This window comes from Narcine bancroftii, chromosome 8 (assembly GCF_036971445.1).
Source record: "Narcine bancroftii isolate sNarBan1 chromosome 8, sNarBan1.hap1, whole genome shotgun sequence".
In the NCBI taxonomy this organism is placed as follows: domain Eukaryota; kingdom Metazoa; phylum Chordata; class Chondrichthyes; order Torpediniformes; family Narcinidae; genus Narcine; species Narcine bancroftii.
In genome coordinates, this window is record NC_091476.1 from 168,844,550 (window position 1) to 168,863,115 (window position 18,566).

The window sequence follows — 18,566 nt, forward strand, 5'->3', positions numbered from 1 at the left end:
GGCAACACCAAACAAGGGAGTATACTCTTAAGTGTGTCCAGGAATGATGACAGGGAACATTTTAAATCTTGAGCTTCTCCTTCCAATATCTGTAGATGCTTGTGATACTGTATATGGCGGTGTATAAGACGACTCTATAAAATGACCTCCAGAATTTCCACTTGCAATGTAGGTTTTACTCGCTGTATAAGACTACCCCAAGTCTTGCACTTACCACTGACTACTGGAGTGATGCTGTCACAATATTTTAAAAGCAAATTACCCAGTAAAGATTTAAATTTTATGAGCATATTTTGAAATAAACCACCGTCGGCTCCTTTAACGAGTCATTTAAAGCCTGTCCAGAGCCAATGGCAGTTGAACTGGGCAGATGGATCACCATGGGGGAGCGTTGAGACTTTGCTGTCAAGGTTTGGATATTAGGCCTGGCATATAAGATGACCCGGATTTGGGGTGACATTTTTAAGATTTACATGCCAACATATATGGCATTTGAAAATTTTCAAACCAAATACATTTTTCTGAAAGGATCAAGGGAAATATACTGAAGATAACTGGTTAAAATATGGATTTCCCATATATAATTAATTTCAGAACAAACTGATGGAGTTAGATGGTCTAATATAATCCAAATAATTTTTTTCTGAGTGTCACTTTTCTTTCACCTTGTTCACAGCCCAAATTGAAGCCGAGAATCAAGCCTTTATCCTACTGGACAACTAGTGTAAGTATTACTTTTTCTTAATAAACCTTGAGCTATACTCATTGTATAAGACTGTCCCATAGTTAGATTACAATGGTATGGATTGGAAAAAAAGAGTGGACATCTGATCCAGGGACAAGACCACCAGTTTGCACAGCTGTCAAGGCATAGGGCCAACAAATGCAATTTAATTCACAATGTGTTGGGTGTTGAATGGTCTCAAAGATTAATGTAATTCATACAATTATAAATGTTAGGCTTTCCTGTCATTGCCTGATTTTAAAATTTAATGAACAAGTTCATTGTTTATGAGATGCACAGTTGTGTTGGTTTACTACACTTCAAAATGTGAAATATGACATTGGGTAGAACGTGATGTTTATTTAAATCTCACCCAAAACTCTTAAACATCCCTCAGTCTCATTATACCTTCACAACCAACAGGCAAGGTGACGGAAAACTGGAGAGTGGTTCATGTTGTTCTTTTTTCCAAGGGAAATTGCGAAATCTAGGAAATTATAAGCCAGTCGGCCTCACATCAATTAGGATATTGAAGAACATGGAGGGATAGGATTTACATGCATTTAGAACAGCAGGGTCAGGTTACAAACCATCAGTATGGATCTGTGTGGAACAAGTACTGTTTTACAAATTGGAGGAATATATTCCAGCTTGGAACTCTCCAGCTCGACTTCCAATTTCCACGAACCCATCTCACTCCACTACCTCCCTTCAGCTAGCTCTCCACACCCTTCCCTGCTTTCTCCTGCACTCTTTCCCCCATTGGTCTGTGCTCTTTCCACTTCCCTGCCGCCACCCACCACCCTCCCTCCACTATCTTATTCAAGCATTTGTTTGATTTTTGAATTTGCCAATGAAGTGCTTAGGCTCGAAACCTCACCTATTTTTTTGTTTCTTTATGGATACTACGTGACCTTCTGAGTTTCTCCAGCACTTTTGTACAATGCACCCAACCTCAGCATCTGCAGATCTTCTTGTTTACTTACAATGTGATTGAGTTCCTTGAAGTAATGTCGAAGGTGGTTGATGAGATTAAGGCAGTAGATGTTGTTTACATGCTGAGACATTTGGCAAGGTCTCTCAAGTTAGGATGATCCAGAAAGTAAGACTATCTTGATCCACCATGATTTGATAGTTTGGATTAGGAATTAGCTTTCCATACAAGACAGAGGGGATGGTCTGGAGGTCTGTCACCCTTGATATTCCACAGGAATTGGTGTTGGGATGAAAATGAAGATGGGTGGATTACTAAATTTGCTATGACACAGGTGCATGGAATTGTGGAAAATATATAGGGCTATGAAAGTATACATCAAGGATTAGCGATCTGTAATGGATATGGGTGATGGAGTTTAATCTGATCAAGTAGAAGATGTTGCATTTTGGAAGGGAAAGTATAGATAATGGAAGAACCCTTGTCAGCACTGATGTACAGATGAATCTGTGGTACCTCTCCAAGATTCCTGAAAGTGACTACGCAAATAGATAGGGTAGTAGAGAAGGCATGTGGTGTGCTTGGCTTCATTGGTCAGGAGAATCGAGTGATGTAGCAACAGTCACCCCTGAAGTATTGTGTGCAATTCTGGTCTGTCCATTACAGGAAGGACATGGATGCTTTGGAAAGCATACAGAAGAGATTTACCAGGATGATGCCTGGATTAGAGGGGATGAGCCATGGGGAGAAGTTGGACAAACTTGGTTTACTTTGGAGTACTGAAGATTGAGAGGAAACCTGATTTATAAAATTATGAGTGGCATTGAAAGGGTAGACACTGAGTATCTTTTTCCCAGGGTAAAATTGTCACATAAGGTATACATTTGAGTTGGAAGTTTGAAGGAGATAGAAAGGCAAGTTTTTATACATAGAGAGTAGTAGGTCACAGGTGATTAAATTGTACTACCAATCAACCACAACCAAACAGAGAATTGTGATTAATAGGCTTTAATCACTTTAAAGTGTCAACACAGCTTGCATGTTGCTGGCCCGGTTCCAACGTAGGTACTGAGGGAGGGGTTTGGGTGCAACAACCTTTATGGGACTATCTGGGATGGAGGTGTCATAGGTTCACGGGGTGGGCCAGCCCATACAGAACACACATACATAGTGGTAACACCAAATGATGTCATATAGTGATATATATTTCCCTTTTTGATGATGTATCCTATTCTCGTCATGTATTGTTTACTTACAATATGATTAATAAACAGATTGAAAAAGAGAGTGGGAGGTGCCTGGAATGAGCTGCCGGGGGTTGTGGTGGAAGTAGAAAAGATGGTAACATTTATGAGGCTTTTAGTTAGACGTGTGAGTATGCATGGACTTAAAACGTATGTATCTTGTGCAGGACAAAGTGATTTTGTTTAATTTTGGCAATGTGTTCGTGGATCAAAGAACCTGTTCCTGCACTGCGCGGTTCTGTATTCTATAACATGCATATTATTTAACATTGTGTCCAGGTACAGGAGCACAGTGAACCAGCATCCAAAAACACAGTCATCAGTCATCTGAATGCAATGGATTATTATTTGCATTTCTAAAGAAAATAGATTATTTGGGATTTGTACAGACAAATAAGTCCGGATATAAAATAAAACTGAGTGAAAATGGAAAGATTAAAATGTCAAATATAGAGATTAAAATGTTATTAAAAAAGGTTAATGGCTGAGCTTTGTTCAGAATCTGTTTGAATTGGTGTATGTTCTAAATTGGTATGTCAGAATACAAGAATATTCCTGGTAAATATAATTAAAATGATTCCCTAACTCCAACTTCAGTTGTTCACTTAACTGGTGACCTATTGTGGACACACAATATCGCCTCACTTGTCAGGAAGGTGCAACTGCACTGACTGAGAAGACTGAAGTGGACTAGGCGACCAGCCACCATTACATCAACTTTCTACAAGAGCTCCATTGAGAGGGTCCTGGCTAGCTGTATCACAAGCTCTTTTTATTGTAAAAAAATAAGTTAGTGTAAAGGCAGATATTCTCCACCCTTACATCGCTTAACTTACCTTCATGAAATGCGAGGTCGGATCCAGCACGTGAACTCCAATCAGTTCTGAGGGTAGTCTCAGAGGTGGGGCGAATCGCTCCACCTCTCTCTATAAAGGCAATGCCGCTGAATGTGGCTGCTTGGGGCGGGCTGATGACATCGTGATGATGTCATCAGCCCTCAATCCAGAAGCCACCACCAGGGCTCCCACGGTGATTAATGCTGGAGTTAGGGCTCCCTGCTGCCACCCGGAATGCTCTATTCCCGTTCTCCCTCCACTTCTTCACTGAGCCGGACCCGAAGGAGGCAGACAAGGGTGTGGCGGAGCCCAGTGGGGTGAACCTCTTTTTGTTTTAATGCGGGATCAATGGATGCCTTCGTTACCCATAATCCTCCATGCAGCTGGAACTGCTCTGCATTTCCCAGAGTAGTTCCAGCTGCATGGGAAATATGGGTAATGAAGACAGCCATTGCTCAGCGCATATGTTTGACTTCATGGTGATAGACGGCACTACTGCACCACTCGCCGTGCCTCCCTCAGCTCCAAAGGATGGCTCAAGATGCCACTTTCCATAAAATCAATGCTGGATCAACCTTATAGGCCTTCTCTATAAAAGGCAAGTCCACCATTTTTTTTCCTCGCTGAACTGGCTTCAATGCGGTGTCACTCCATAAGAAGAGCTAGAGTGTGGTAATGTTGCTGCAGAGAATAGGATCAGAAGTCAAACCACAGGACCATGAAAGCAGCAGAAAGGATCAATGGAATCTCCTTTCCCCATTGATGTGATCTACTGGGATCGTTGTCTGAAGAGAGCGCGCAAAATCATCGAGGACCCCTTCCACACTGCACACAGCATCTTTCAGCTGCTTCCATCGGGGAAGAGTGTCAGACACAGAACCTTTAGGCTGAGGAACAGCTTCTTCCCACAGCAAGTGAGAATGCTGTCGACCAAAGGAACTGCTCACGTTATCCATCCGAGATGCTCATATTTATGTAATATTTATTAATTTGTATATATGAATACTTGTCCTGCATGTGTATTGTTTGGTATGAGTTATGTCTGTGTTATGAGGATCAGAGAATGCAGTTTCATCGGGTTGTACTTGTGCAATCAGATGACAATAAACTTGACTGAATGAGCTATCACTTATATGTTCTTAATAATTTATCCTGACATCTGGGTTTCAGCCATCCATACATATTAAACTTATGTGATGTGTATCAATTGGCAATTCAATCTGAGGGTGAAAGAGGGTGAGAGTGGAAGATAACCTTTATTTGACAATCCAGAGGTTTTATTATCCAAGTGTTCAAAGGATTACAAGATGTAAGAGCAGAGATAGGCCAATGGTCCATCGAGTCTGTTCCGCCATTCTTATCATGAGCTGATCTATCCCACCAACTCAGCCCGACTCCTCGGCTTTCTCCCCATAACCCTTGATGCCCTGACTAATCAAATACCTCCCAATCTCTACCTTAAATGCACCCAACGACCTCGCTTCCACGGCCACCTGTAGCAAACCTTGCTTCCACGGCCACCAGTGGCAAACCTCGCTTCTATGGCCACCTGTGGCAACAAGTTCAACAGACTCCCGAATCTCTCACTATAGGAATTTTTCTGCATCTCTGTTTTAAATGGATACCCTTCATTTCTGGTATCATTCTGGTAAATCTTCTCTGAACCCTCCATATAAGGCACCCAAAACTGTAAACAGTACTCTGTGAGTCTCGTTAATGCTTTATCGAGGCTAAACATTACATCCCTGCTCTCATACGCTATTCTTCTTGAAATGAATGCCAACAGTGTACTCACTTTCTTCACCACCGAATCAACCTGGAAGTCAACCTACTGGTCAGCAATGCTCTACCCATGCTAGTATCCTTCCTGTAATTCCATGAGCTCTTATCTTGTCTAGCAGACTTTTGTGTGACACCTTGTCGAAGGCCTTTTTGAAAGTCCAAATACCCAACATCCACTGCATCTCCCCAGTCTATCCTACTTGCGATCTCTTCAAAAAAGTTGCAATTGGTTCCTCAGCCATGATTTTCCTTTAAGGACACCAGGCTGACTTGGGGCTATCTTTCCATGCACCTCCAGGTATTTCTGTAATCTCATCCTTGCCAATCGACTCCAAAAGCTTCCCAACCACCAACGTCAGGCTAGAAGTATAGACAACACTTTCCATGTCCTATTATTTTCCAATTTCAAGACGTGCCATCTTCAAAGAAACACAGGGACGATATTCCAAATTATTATCTTATCACTCCAATAAACCAAACTGCGTAGATGCAGTTTTATGTAGCTTTAATTCGTTGGTAAAAACAGATAAACATTTTGCATAACTTTGCATCAAGATTTTCATAACAATAAATAAACAAAGCATTCGGCTATATTTAAAAAAAAATTATAATAATGATGAGATAAGACAAATTTAAAGAAAATTATTTTGACGCTTCGGAGAATGAAAAGCAAGCTCCGAGTCTGCGCGGATGTTACGACATATGACATCGTAGTCACTAATAGTCACACTACAAACAATTCTTATTCCTTAAAGTGTAAGGCACAAAATTACTAAGAAGCAAAAACACAAGGTTTTAACTTTTATGTAGGTCTATAATTTCCTTTCTGCTGCCTCGATCCCTTCATAAAAAGTGGAGGGACATTCGCGATCCTCTGGTCCACAGGAACCCCTATGCCAGACTTGTTGTGAATTTGTTTTGGAATATTTAATTACAGTATTTGAGGTGACTAGAGGATTTTTTTAATTGTAAATGTTCGATCTATTACTGATCCAATTATGCGAGAGGAAAAGAGTGAGAAGAATCAGTAAAGAACACGATCACTTTTGACACTATAAATATTGTTTAAATATTTGAATGGAAGTTCTTACTAAATATCACAGAAATAATTTTGTTTAAGTGTAAACATTTATGAAGCCAGTATTTCAGTGTCATGCTTTAATTAACCTGCAGTGGATTAAAGCCATGTACAGGTATTTTATTTAACAAAAGCAAAGGACAAGAGTGGCCAGCTGTTTTGATCCTACTCGTATCTGTTTGAGTATTTCCTAACTTCCTCACATCTTTGCCCCTTGAATTTGGTGCAGATATTACGATACTCTTCATAATCTGAAAAAGTCTTTAGAGGTCTATTCCAACCTCATTTTTCTAGTGTACACTGCTACTTCTGGAACTAAAATTTGAAACTACAAATTGTATATATGCCTTGTCTAATGCATTAATGTACATTTTAAGTGCAATGTTGAATTAGAAATAAATATATAAAGAGTTGACGTAAATCATTGTTGAAAGAGAAGCATTAAACCCAACTTCTCTATCAGTGATGTAAATGGAATGTAACACTGCATGGAATATAAAAGTAGCTGGCGATGCACCAACTCTGCACATTTCCTATTAAGAATTAATTACATATTAGACTTGTCTCTCATTTTGAAAGATTTGTTTTGTATTCCAGTAAAATAACTTCAATCTCTCCATTCAGCACACCTGGATTGTCATCCAAACTATTGGGACCAGGCACTTGTTTGGTAAAAGTATATGATTTTGCCACAGGAATGTAACGGAGATATTCACTCCCCCAATAAAGCTGGATCAAGAGTATGGCCCTTGTCTTCCATTGTCGAGCTTTCATTAATGGCTCAGTGCTCTGAAAGAAAATTATCAGAGGCTCGAGGCCCACAAAGCCCAAAATAAATTCCAAAGTTGCAACTAATTAGGACATCGCTTTTTGTTAACACTTACAAGGGCAATTCAGGGACATCGTAAGCATTTCCCGATGATTACCTCAGCAGTTTGGAAGGGTGAATGGACTGGTAGGAGGGTCAAGAGCCCACAATTAAGCAATTGGAGAGGTGGATCAAAGACATTGCCTGTAATGAAAACCAGTCATTCCACTGAATAATTCATGGTTCAATGATTTTTAAAAGATGACAAGAGTCTGGTTTTTCAGAAGTACTGGCTGCACAGGCAAGATAAAATACTGTTATGAGCCCAGAGGGCCCCGAAACCCAGCAGCAATAGATATTTGCCAAGACAAATGGTTACTTAAGCAAATGTTGCTTTTAATTATCTTTAAACATAAAAGCAGAATCACACTTTAACTTATCAATATAAACTTACTTAACCTAACTTAACCCCTTTCTAATTCTAAGCACACGTGTTTGTTGGTGTAAGTTCAGAAAAGTTCTTTGGTTCACAGTCCAATCTCACTTCTCACTCCTCCAAGTTCACTGGTTGCAGGCAATTCTTATTCTGTACACAGAATTTTACATTTATAAAGTTCACCAGGCTTTGGTGCTTGAAAGGTAAATGGTTACCGCTCAGGAAGGTTCTTGTCAGTTTTCAGAGAGAGACTCGTTGTACGCTGGACACACAGAACTTATTCCTTTTTAATCAGCCACTCCAGTGTCTCGTTGACAAAACTTGCCCCTTCGGGTTTCTGCAGATGATAACCTTTCTTTCAGGTCACCACAGAGTTCCTTTTTGTTTCACTTATTCCAAGTGAAACATTAGACAGCCAGTCCTCTCTTCTTGCATGAACCACAAGGGCTTTGACCAGGCTGCCTTCCAAAATGGGGCTTTCCATAAGCTTGCCAGCTTGTCCTGTTCCAGTCCCAGCTGCTTCTGCTGGCTGTAACACTGTACAAGTGATCTCTGAGTCTCTCTCTCTCTCTGAGAGAAAGCCTGTTTGACCCTCTGCTTGCAAATCCACATGACCCTCTTACAACAGCTCAAGACAGAAGTGGCTTCCACAAACTCTTTCATCTGTTGCCTTTTGTAAACAACAATCCATTAGTGAAGTCACTTGAGCACTCTTCAAAACTCATGCAAAAGCACTTGCAAAAGCTGTTGGCCCTGATATGTCTAGCATGGGGCAGAGCTCCAGTATTTTAAATAAGATCTGTTCTAAAGTGTTTGTATGTAACCTACTCTAACAAGTCTTTCCCAATTTATCTCCCAAAAACATATCTATATGACACTATAAAGGTAATGCCATTTCTCTTTTGTTTTTGATTTAAGCTCAGTTTCACTGATTTCAATTTAATACTGTACAAGTAAGATTGAAAGCAGGTTTCCTTGTCTCTGTCTAATCCACCCTGCATATTGCTACATTATTATTTCTCAATGTAATACAGGTGTCATTTTATGTCATTAGGTTTTTATTATGTATCAATCAACTTTATATTCAGGCTTAAGGTAACTGGCTGTAATAACTTTGAAATGACAAGGAAATCTTTAAACATGGACTGCTTTTAAGTACCGCATTTAAACAAGGCTACATTAGTCATATATATTCAAATGAAGTTTTAAATTAAAATTTTAAATTAAAAACAATTAGACATGCAGCACAGAAACAGCACAACCAAGCCCACGAGCTCGTGCCACCCAGATACAACAATCAACCTACAACCCCTGATGTTTTGAAGGATAGGAGGAGCACAGAGAAAACACACTCAAACTCCGCGAGAATGTATAAATTCCTTGCGGATAGCATCGACGTGAACCTGGGTCCCTAGTGTTGTAATAGCATTGTGGTAACCGCTATGCTCACTGTGCCACCATAAAGTTTATATTCCTTGTTGCTATTGAGGATTGGTTAACAGACAGAAAACCGAGGGAAAGAATAAGGGTGATATTTTCAGGTTGGAGATCTTTGACCAATGAGTTTCAAAAAGTTTGGGTGCTAGATCCCAGGGGTTCATAGCTCACTTTAGAAGAATGGATGGAAGTGTCATTGGAACATGCAAAATTCTCATGGGGCTTGGAGGATTGGATGGGGATTCATTCCCCGTGAATAGACTAACCATCTTCGGGGATCATTGCCTCAAATTAAGGGGTTACCCATTAAGGAGAAAGGTGAAAATAAATTTCTTCTTTCAGATGGTGGCGAAGTTTTGGAATTTACTACCCAGGAGGCTGTGGTGAATTGACTTCTGAGAATGTTCAAAACTGATTGATAGATTTTTGGATATGAAAAGAATGAAAGGATGTAAGATAGTGTCAGAAAGTGGTGCGAAGAGAAAGATCAGCCATGATCTTCCTATGATAGTTTGAACAGGAATGAAAGACCAAATGGTGTACTCTTTCATATACAGTAAAACCCCCAGTAATCTGGAATTCAAAAAATTGGCAAAGAAATTGAGGAAAATTTAAAAGAATATAATAAATAAACATTTAAATAAAAGTTTAAAATTGTAAATGTATATGTTCTATGACGTAACACATAAACCTTTTTGAGATGGGAGCAAATGTTCAGCCAGTGGAGAGCCTTGGTCCTGCCTTGATCATGGCAGCTGTTTGAATAAATTTGCATTTCCATTAAAATGGCATTGCCCAGGACGAAGAGCTGGTTGATGCAGCCATTAAAATGCCTCCTTATCCCTGCCTTAGTAAGAGTCTTTATCTTTATTTATATATTATTAAGCATATTAGTAAAGCTTTGCCTGTAAGTTTGGAGGAAGGGGCGTTAATTATCTATAATGTTATTGTTTGTTTCTCGGGCGGCTCCGTGGAGTGGAAGGTATCTGCAGATTCAGTGATGGTTAAATATTTTCAAAAAATGTGACTGAAAATAAAATAAAATGCTTTAAGGTTTATATATTCATGGAAGTGAAGTTTGATCAGTGTAAGTACACTATAGAGCAGTGATTCACAACATTTTTCTTGCCACTCACATCCCACTTTAAGTATTCCCTATGCCATAGGTGCTCTGTAATTAGTAAGGGATTGCTTAAGGTGCGATGTGGGTGGAAAGAAAAAGTTTGGAAACCACTGTTTTAATTGTACCTAATTGACTCGTTATGTGCATGGTTTCATAACTCCAAAGGGAATGGGCCAATGACATTTTTTCTCAAGCAAAATATTTCACTAACAATTGGGTCGAGAGCAGTGATTCTCAACCTTCCCTTCCCACTCACATCCCACCTTATCACAGAGCACCTAGAGCAAAGGGACTATTTAAAGTGGGATGTGAGTGGAAGAAAAAGGTTGAGAACCACTGGTGTAGTATTTTTGTCTTTAAAACTGTTTATTCTTAAAGCTGGTGCATTAGTCAAGCATTGTGTGTCTCAAGCACTTATCCGCCAGCTACCAATCCCTGTAGATGTCGGTTACCAGGGGTTTTAGTGTATTTCTTGTTTTTCTTTGGCTTGGCTTCGCGGACGAAGATTTATGGAGGGGGTAAAAGTCCACGTCAGCTGCAGGCTCATTTGTGGCTGACAAGTCCGATGCGGGACAGGCAGACACGGTTGCAGCGGCTGCAGGGGAAAATTGGTTGGTTGGGGTTGGGTGTTGGGTTTTTCCTCCTTTGCCTTTTGTCAGTGACGTGGTAATTGTACAGGCAGATAGAGGGGAGAGCAAATGCATAATAATAAGATATTGCAAAAGCAATTGCAACCAAAAAGAGAGAGTGAGAAAAAAAGACAAAAGATGCTGGAAACCTGAAAGAAGCACAAAACAAAACGTGGAAATATTCCGAAGATCATGCAACACCCGAGGAGAAACAGGGTAATACTTCATGCTCGTGACCTTCCATCAGAAGCAATTCCTTTTGGAACTCAGTTTTAGAGAAAAAATATTACATCTTACTAAGCTGTAAACTGAGTGCACAGGGCGTTTCAGTCCATGGAACCATGCAGTTCTTTTTTCCTCGTTGATTGCTGCCACCAGCTGGTGAATGGTATTACTCACGGTTTGTTGTCAAACCCCCTGATGAACATTTTTGCCTTGCAGATTGAGTTTCAGGAGTCAATTCCAACCTCAGCCAAAGGACAACTGTGTGCAAGTCTCACTATTCCCGCGGAAATTCGATACGGACAGAAAGGTGTGCATTTTATATTAAAAATGTAAACCCTGACTTCTGAATGAAGTTTAATCTCTGGTAAAAAGTCCCATTGAAATGGAATCAGAATCTATTTGGGGAATGATCAAAGTCAAATAATTTATCTTTTGCTTCTAATAATCTGAAGGATTTTAATTCCATCCAAGCTAGGATGGATTTTGTGCGGCTCGACTAGTGCAGCGGTTTGTCCAACACTATTACAATGCCAGCGATCCACGTTAGAACCCGTCACTGTCTCCCCACGTCTACATTGGTTTTCTCCTGGTGCTCCAATTTCTTCTCACCCTTCAAAAATGTGCAGAGATTGGAGGTTACTTCATGTATTTGGGCATAATGGGCTCAAGGGCCTGTCATCATGCTATATGTCTAAATTTTAAAAATCTTCAATGTAGATAGAAAATGCAGGAAATACACAAAAGGTTAGACAGCAATATCTGAAGGGAGATAGATCAGCTTGTTAAATGGTGTAACGATGACAACCTTGTGCTCAATGTCAGGAAAATCAAGGAGATGATTGTGGACTTGAGGAGGAAGACAGGGGAACACGATCCAGTCCTCATCGAGGGCTCAGTAGTGGAGAAGGTCAAGAACCTCAAATACCTGGGTGTCAACATGTCCGAGGATCTGTCATGGAGCCTCCACGTTGATGCAATCATGAAGAAGGCTCGCCAGTGGCCATATTTTGTGAGGTGTTTGAGCAGTTTTGGTTGGTCACTGAAGACTCTCATAAACTTCTACAGGAGAGCATTCTGGCTGATTGCATCACTGCCTGATGTGGAGGTGCCAACTCTCGGGACAAGATTAAACTCCAGAGGGCCTGCGATATCACAGGCACCAGACTTCACTCCATTGAGGACACCTACATGAGGCAGTATCTTAAAAAAGCAGCCTCTATCCTCAAAGACCCCCACCACCCAGGCCAAGCCCTCTTCACTCTGCTACCATTGGGGAAAAGGTACAGGAGCCTAAAGACGAGGACTCAACAGCACAAGGACAGCTTCTTCCCCGCTCCCATCTGATTCCTGAATAATCAATGAACCAAAGACTCTGCCTTACTTTTTGTGCCCTATTAGTGTTCTTATTATATTTTATTTTTTATAGTAATGTTGTAAGATGGTTGAAATACGAACGTTTGCTCTACAAGGCTGCTGCAGAACATCGAATTTCATGACTTGTTCATGACAATAAATTCTGCTTCTGAACAGAGGAAAAATGTCTGCATTTCAGGTCATTGACCTTTAGTCATGACCCGATCTGAAACATTAATACTGTTTTTATCTCTCAGCATTCACCTGTGTGTTTTCAGCATTTTCTGCCCACAAATGTGTAGTCACTACCTACTCTTGGGCTTTGGAATTTGAACGCATTCCCTGTCCAATTCCTCCCTCATGCAGTATTATAGCATTACATTGCATAACATTAATCAAATACAATTCTCAAAAATTGTTCCTTAATCTAAATAGTTTCATAAACATGGGTCAAAATGGTTGTTTTAAATGGTGCATTTTGAGAAGTGTAAAACTTAATAAATCAGGCCTGGAATGAGTTATTGCCTTAATGGATGGATCTATGCATCCCAATAAATTATTACTTCATGCAGAGAATTACAAAGTAAGAAGGAAGTTAATAAATGTAATATCTTTCAAGAACCTCTGTGCTGCTCAGGCCATGGATTTGAAGGCAAGTCACACAGCCAAAATTGACTGTCAACTTACACACAAACACCAATAAAATAAATGACGTTTGGTTTTGGTTGTTTTAATGCTGACCGTAGCATAAAACAGAATACTACAGGCCTCAATGTTGTGCCAAACCATCCATTCCTTTAAAAGGTACTAACCCACCCACCCCTATCCATAACCCTCTATTTTTCTTTCATCCATATGTCTGTCCAAGAGTCTCTTAAGTGCCCACAATGTTTCAGCTTCCACCACCACCCCCAGCAAGGCATTCCAGGTACCCCAACTCTCAGTGTAAAAAAAAACTTACCCCTGATGTCACCCATAATCTTCCCTCCCTTAACTTTGTTCATATGTCCTCTGGTGTTTGCTGATCCTGCCTGGGAAACAGATGCTATGCCTCTCATAATCTTGTAGACCTCTATTGTCTCCTCTCATCCTTCTATGCTCGAAAGAGAAAAGTCCCAGCTCTGCTAACCTTGCCTCGTAAGACTTATTTCCCAATCCAGGAAACATCCTGATAAATCTCCTCAGCACCCTCTCCATAATTTCCACATCCTTCCTATAATGAGGTCATCAGAGTTATAGAGTTGCAACATGACCTCTCTATCCTCCCTATTGATGAATCCCTGCATCCCACAGGCCTTCTTAACTGTCCTATCAACCTGTGTGGCATCCTTGAGGGATACGTGGATTTGGACTCCAAGGTCCTTCTGTTCATCTGCACTCTTAAGTAACCGACCATTCACCCTGTACTCAGCCTTCTGGTTTGTCCTTCCAAAATGCATCACCTCACACTTATCTGGATTGAAATCCATCTGCTATTTTGCATTGATAACATTGAGGGAGTGAGCAGGGATCTTTTACAATCTCTTCAACAGGTAGATAGGAGCTTGAGTTAATATTTCAGCTGAAGGATGGACACCAATCACTCCCTGGATTCTTTATCCAAACAGTCAGCCACCAAATTGTCTGGAATGGACTTGATCCTACAAACATTCTGTTGTAGAAGTCATAATGCCATTATTAAATCATTCCACGTCTACATACATATAATTCAAAGAATTATGCTGTTGCAATAATTAACCTGTTAATGTATTTGATCTCATGTAATAACTAACTGAGGAAAATATATCTTGTGTGGATGAACTCCCCAATGCCTGGTAACCCTTCAGAGTTACTGAAACTTATTGCTTTTGGCAATTTACAAATTGTATGATAAGATCAATCTCACTTGTATATAGTTTATCAGGGAGCAATATTTGCTTGAGTGGTTTTTATCTGACAATTTAAGTTATTTTTGTCATTTTATGTAACCACAGATGGGATTATTCAGAAATGCATTAGACTCCAAGAAGAGAGTAAAGAGTCAACAAAGAGAATCATGACGGTTGAAAATGACATTGAGTGTATTAAATTAGAACTAGCCAAAATGCAGACAGAATGGCAGTACAAATGGCAACAAAGTCCAACAGAATGGAATGGGACCAGTGGCCAGGTAAACTAATAATTTGATCCATTTCTTAAATTTTATTTATCTATTTTATGTAGCCAACTCTAAGCCATTTTCACACTCAAGACCAACACATGTCAACTGAAAGTTGTCAGCAAAGTTGCTACTGGACAGCACAGACAAAATTAATGCTCTTCGAGAGCCACGTAGCATAGCAGTTCAAGCCCTATTTGGACCTAGCAGATATGCACATCATGCACTGAGCTAAAACAGGACTGGGAATAAATGATTGGACTTTAAATTGGGATCATCAATAATGTGAGCCTTTTGAGTTGTCCCACTATTCATATGATCATGGCTGATCTAGCCCAAACCTCTGTGTCAATGGTCCTCAATCCAATCTCTCAAAAATATATCTACCTGATCTTTGAATATATCCAAGGACCTAGCCTTTACAATTCTCTAGAAAATTCCAGAGATTCACTATCCTATGTGTTAAGAAAATTCATCTCAGTTTTTAATAGATCTTTCTCTTGATCTTGCGTCCCCTCATTCAAGACCCTCTCGGTAGTGAAAAACGTCACTGCAACTATTCTGTCATGCACTTGGAGAATCTTTAATGTTTCCCTACAATCATCCTCTATTTTTCTATTCTCCAAAGTGCACTGACCCTATTTCTTTAGCCTCTCTTGATAGGACAATACTCTTATCCCAGGAATACATCTCTTTTGGATTACCTCCAATGCTGGTCTATCCTTTTTTTTAAAAAAAAAGTAGGGGATCAAATCTTATTCAGCACTCCCACGTGTTTCCTGACCTGTATCCTGCACAAGAGTAACAAAGCTTTCCAAGTTTTAAATCCTTTTATAATGAAGGTCACAGTTCCATTTACCTTGCCACACCTGCTAACATTTTGTGATTCATGCACAAGAACACGTCAACCTCTCTAAACGTCACTCATTTAGATTATTTCCATTTAGTTTCTTCCCATTTAGTCAATAATCTGCCTTTTGATTCCTCAAACTAAGTGCAAGACCAAACATTTTCTGACATTGAACTTAATTTGACTTTGCCAAATCTTTCAATCTATCTCCATCCCTTTGCAGAGTCACAGTTGACTCATCATATTCCATCTATATTTATGGTATCATAATCCTCAGTACTGTGGAATAAAAGTCTGCCTGGTGTAGATTAGTCAATGTTAATTAATCCCTACATGTTGCTTTGCTGCTTTGTGAAAGAATGCAGAGAAGTGAGGGGCAACATGGCTTGTATTGCCAGTGAACCCCAGCCAAGCCAGTAAATTTCCATCCCCAGATTAGGTGCAAAGGAATGCATGAGGGAAGGGGGAAAACCAGGTCATGGATGGGTTCGCATAATGAAGCAATTTGCAGATGGATAATGTGTAGCTTAATGCTGGTAGGGTAATGCTTGTCAGATGGGAGAAACCTGTTTTGTAATTGGTTAACATCAGATTGTGCCGAGATGTACAAACCCATGCATTTGTATGTTTGGAGAGCTTCATGATCCTCCATGGAGGTGGCGGACCTCCCATAGGCTTGTGTAACAAATGAAGAGAATTGAAATGAAAAGTCTGAGTCCTTCATTCCTCAGGAGAGTAAACAGCTGAATCTTTCTTCTTTGGCTTGGCTTCGCGGACAAAGATTTATGGAGGGGGTAAAAGTCCACGTCAGCTGCAGGCTCGTTTGTGGCTGACAAGTCCGATGCGGGACAGGCAGACACGGTTGCAGCGGCTGCATAGGACTGTGGGAAACCACTGTTCGTGTATATTTATCTGATAAGGCATGCCCATTGGCCGAATGTACCTGTGGCCCCTCCCACAGGCTCCTGAATAAAGCCTACCACAGCCACCTCCCCAGTGCAGGGCAGTCAAGCAGCATGGATGTGCCTTTGTTCTTTAGTGAATAAAAGCCTGTCAGTTTACTCAACTTCAGTCTCTTGAGTCATTGATGGTGCATCAGAAACCTCACCCAGAACCTCGATTGAGGATCAACACTGATCCTCCACAATACATGTTGCGTTTCTCCCTCCTCTAGGTCATTAATCTATGTAGTAATAACTGAGGGCCTGGAAATGATCCCTGGGGTATGCCACTATTTAATAACAGTCAGTAAATTTAGTTTATTGAATTATTTTTAATACATTTTAGGGATCTGGGTTTTTTTTCCATCCCTCATAGTATTTGAGAAGGAGGTGAGGAACTCCCTTTTTGAACTGCTGCAGTCCTTCTGTTGAGGGTGGATTCGGTATTTTGACCCAGTAATGGCATGGTGCGTTTCCAAATTAGGATAGTGTGCCCCTGCTGTAGTCTTTCTTGGTGGTAGAGATCTTGGACTTGGGAGGTGCTGTCAAAGTAGCCTGGATCAGTAACTGAGGTTCAGTGAATCAGGGTAAGTGCTGTGGTCATTGTACAAGGGTGGTGAAGAGAATTATTATTTAGAGCATGTAATCGGATGATCTTCTCCTCAAAAGTATTAAAGTCATTGAGAGTTGTTGGGGCCGCACTCGTCACAAGATACAGGGGCAAAATAGGCCAATCGGCCCATCAGGTCTGCTCTGCCATTTAGTCATGACCTGATTCTTATCACTCAGCCCCACTCCTCGGACTTCACCCCGCAACCCTTGATATCATGACTAATGAAATACCTGTAAATTTCTGCCTTAAACCACCTTGGTTCCACTGACACCTATGACAACAGGTTCCACAAACTCATGACCCTCTGGCTAAAGCAATTTCTCCACATTTCCATTTTAAATTGATGCCCTTTTATCCTTAAATTGTGCCTCTTCACGGGAAATTACTTTGTCACATCTACTCTATCCAGGCCATTCAGCAAAGTCCCCCCCATCCTTCTGTACTCCAACACGTACAATCCAAGAGACAACATATGCTAACCCTTTCATTCCTGGTATCATTCTAGTAAATCTTCTCTGAACAATCTCCAATGCTAGCACATCCTTTCTCAAATAAGGTGCCCAAAGCTATATACAGAACTCCAAGTAAGGTCTCACCAGTGCCCTGTAGAGTCTCAACATCACATCCCTGCTCTTGTACACTATTCATCTTCACTGGTGACTCACTTCCCAGAGACCTTTGAGTGTCCACTAAGCTACTAATATCTTCTACTTTGAAGATTGATCCAAAATATTCATTCAGTTCCTCTGTCATCTCGTTGTCTCCCATTACAATCACTCCAGTGTAATTTTCTAACAGTCCTATGTTTACTCTTGTCTCTCTTTTGCTCTTTATATACTTAAAAAAGCATTTAGAATCTTTTTTGATATTATTTGCTAACCTCCTTTCATAATTTATCTTTTCCTTCCTAATCACCATTTTAGTTGCTTTCTTTAAGTTTTTAAAAGTTTCCCAGTCCTCCATCTTCCCATTTATTTTTTGCTTCCTTGTCTGCCCTCTCTTTTCCTTTTTCTTTGCCTTTAACTTCCCTCGTCAGCCACAGTTGTCTCATTTTTCCGTTCACAACTTTCTTTCCTTTTGGTAAGTACCTGTTCTGCACTGTGTTCATTTTTTGCAGAGCCTCCAGCCATTGCCGATCTGTTGCTTTTCCATTCCAGATCCTCTCTCATGCGACTGTTATTCCCTTTACTCCCAATCCAAAACACCCTATCCCCTGATGGGCTCACCAACAAGTTGCTCCCAACTTCACCAAACTCTCCCTCCTGGAATCCTGTACCGACCTCATCAAGAGGTAAATATGCCCTTTGAAAATCTTGAGTTTCTTGCCAATGGTAACCAAGAGTATTAATATTGAAGGCCTCAACAATCTAATACCATTAAATGTCAAGCTCACATCTTGTTGAGAACTAAGGATAG

General features: G+C 40.4%; 1 protein-coding gene across 1 annotated transcript in view; it reads left to right on the forward strand.

Annotated features, from left to right (window-relative positions):
• The first annotated feature begins 676 nt into the window (after positions 1-676).
• The window catches only part of LOC138741562 (uncharacterized), a 33,594-nt gene continuing 15,704 nt past the window's right edge, over positions 677-18,566 (forward strand). Inside the window, exons 1-2 of the mRNA XM_069895819.1 lie at positions 677-724; positions 14,583-14,758. Coding sequence (XP_069751920.1) covers positions 14,645-14,758 — 114 coding nt within the window. The 5' untranslated portion in view covers positions 677-724; positions 14,583-14,644. The remainder of the gene's footprint in view (positions 725-14,582; positions 14,759-18,566) is intronic.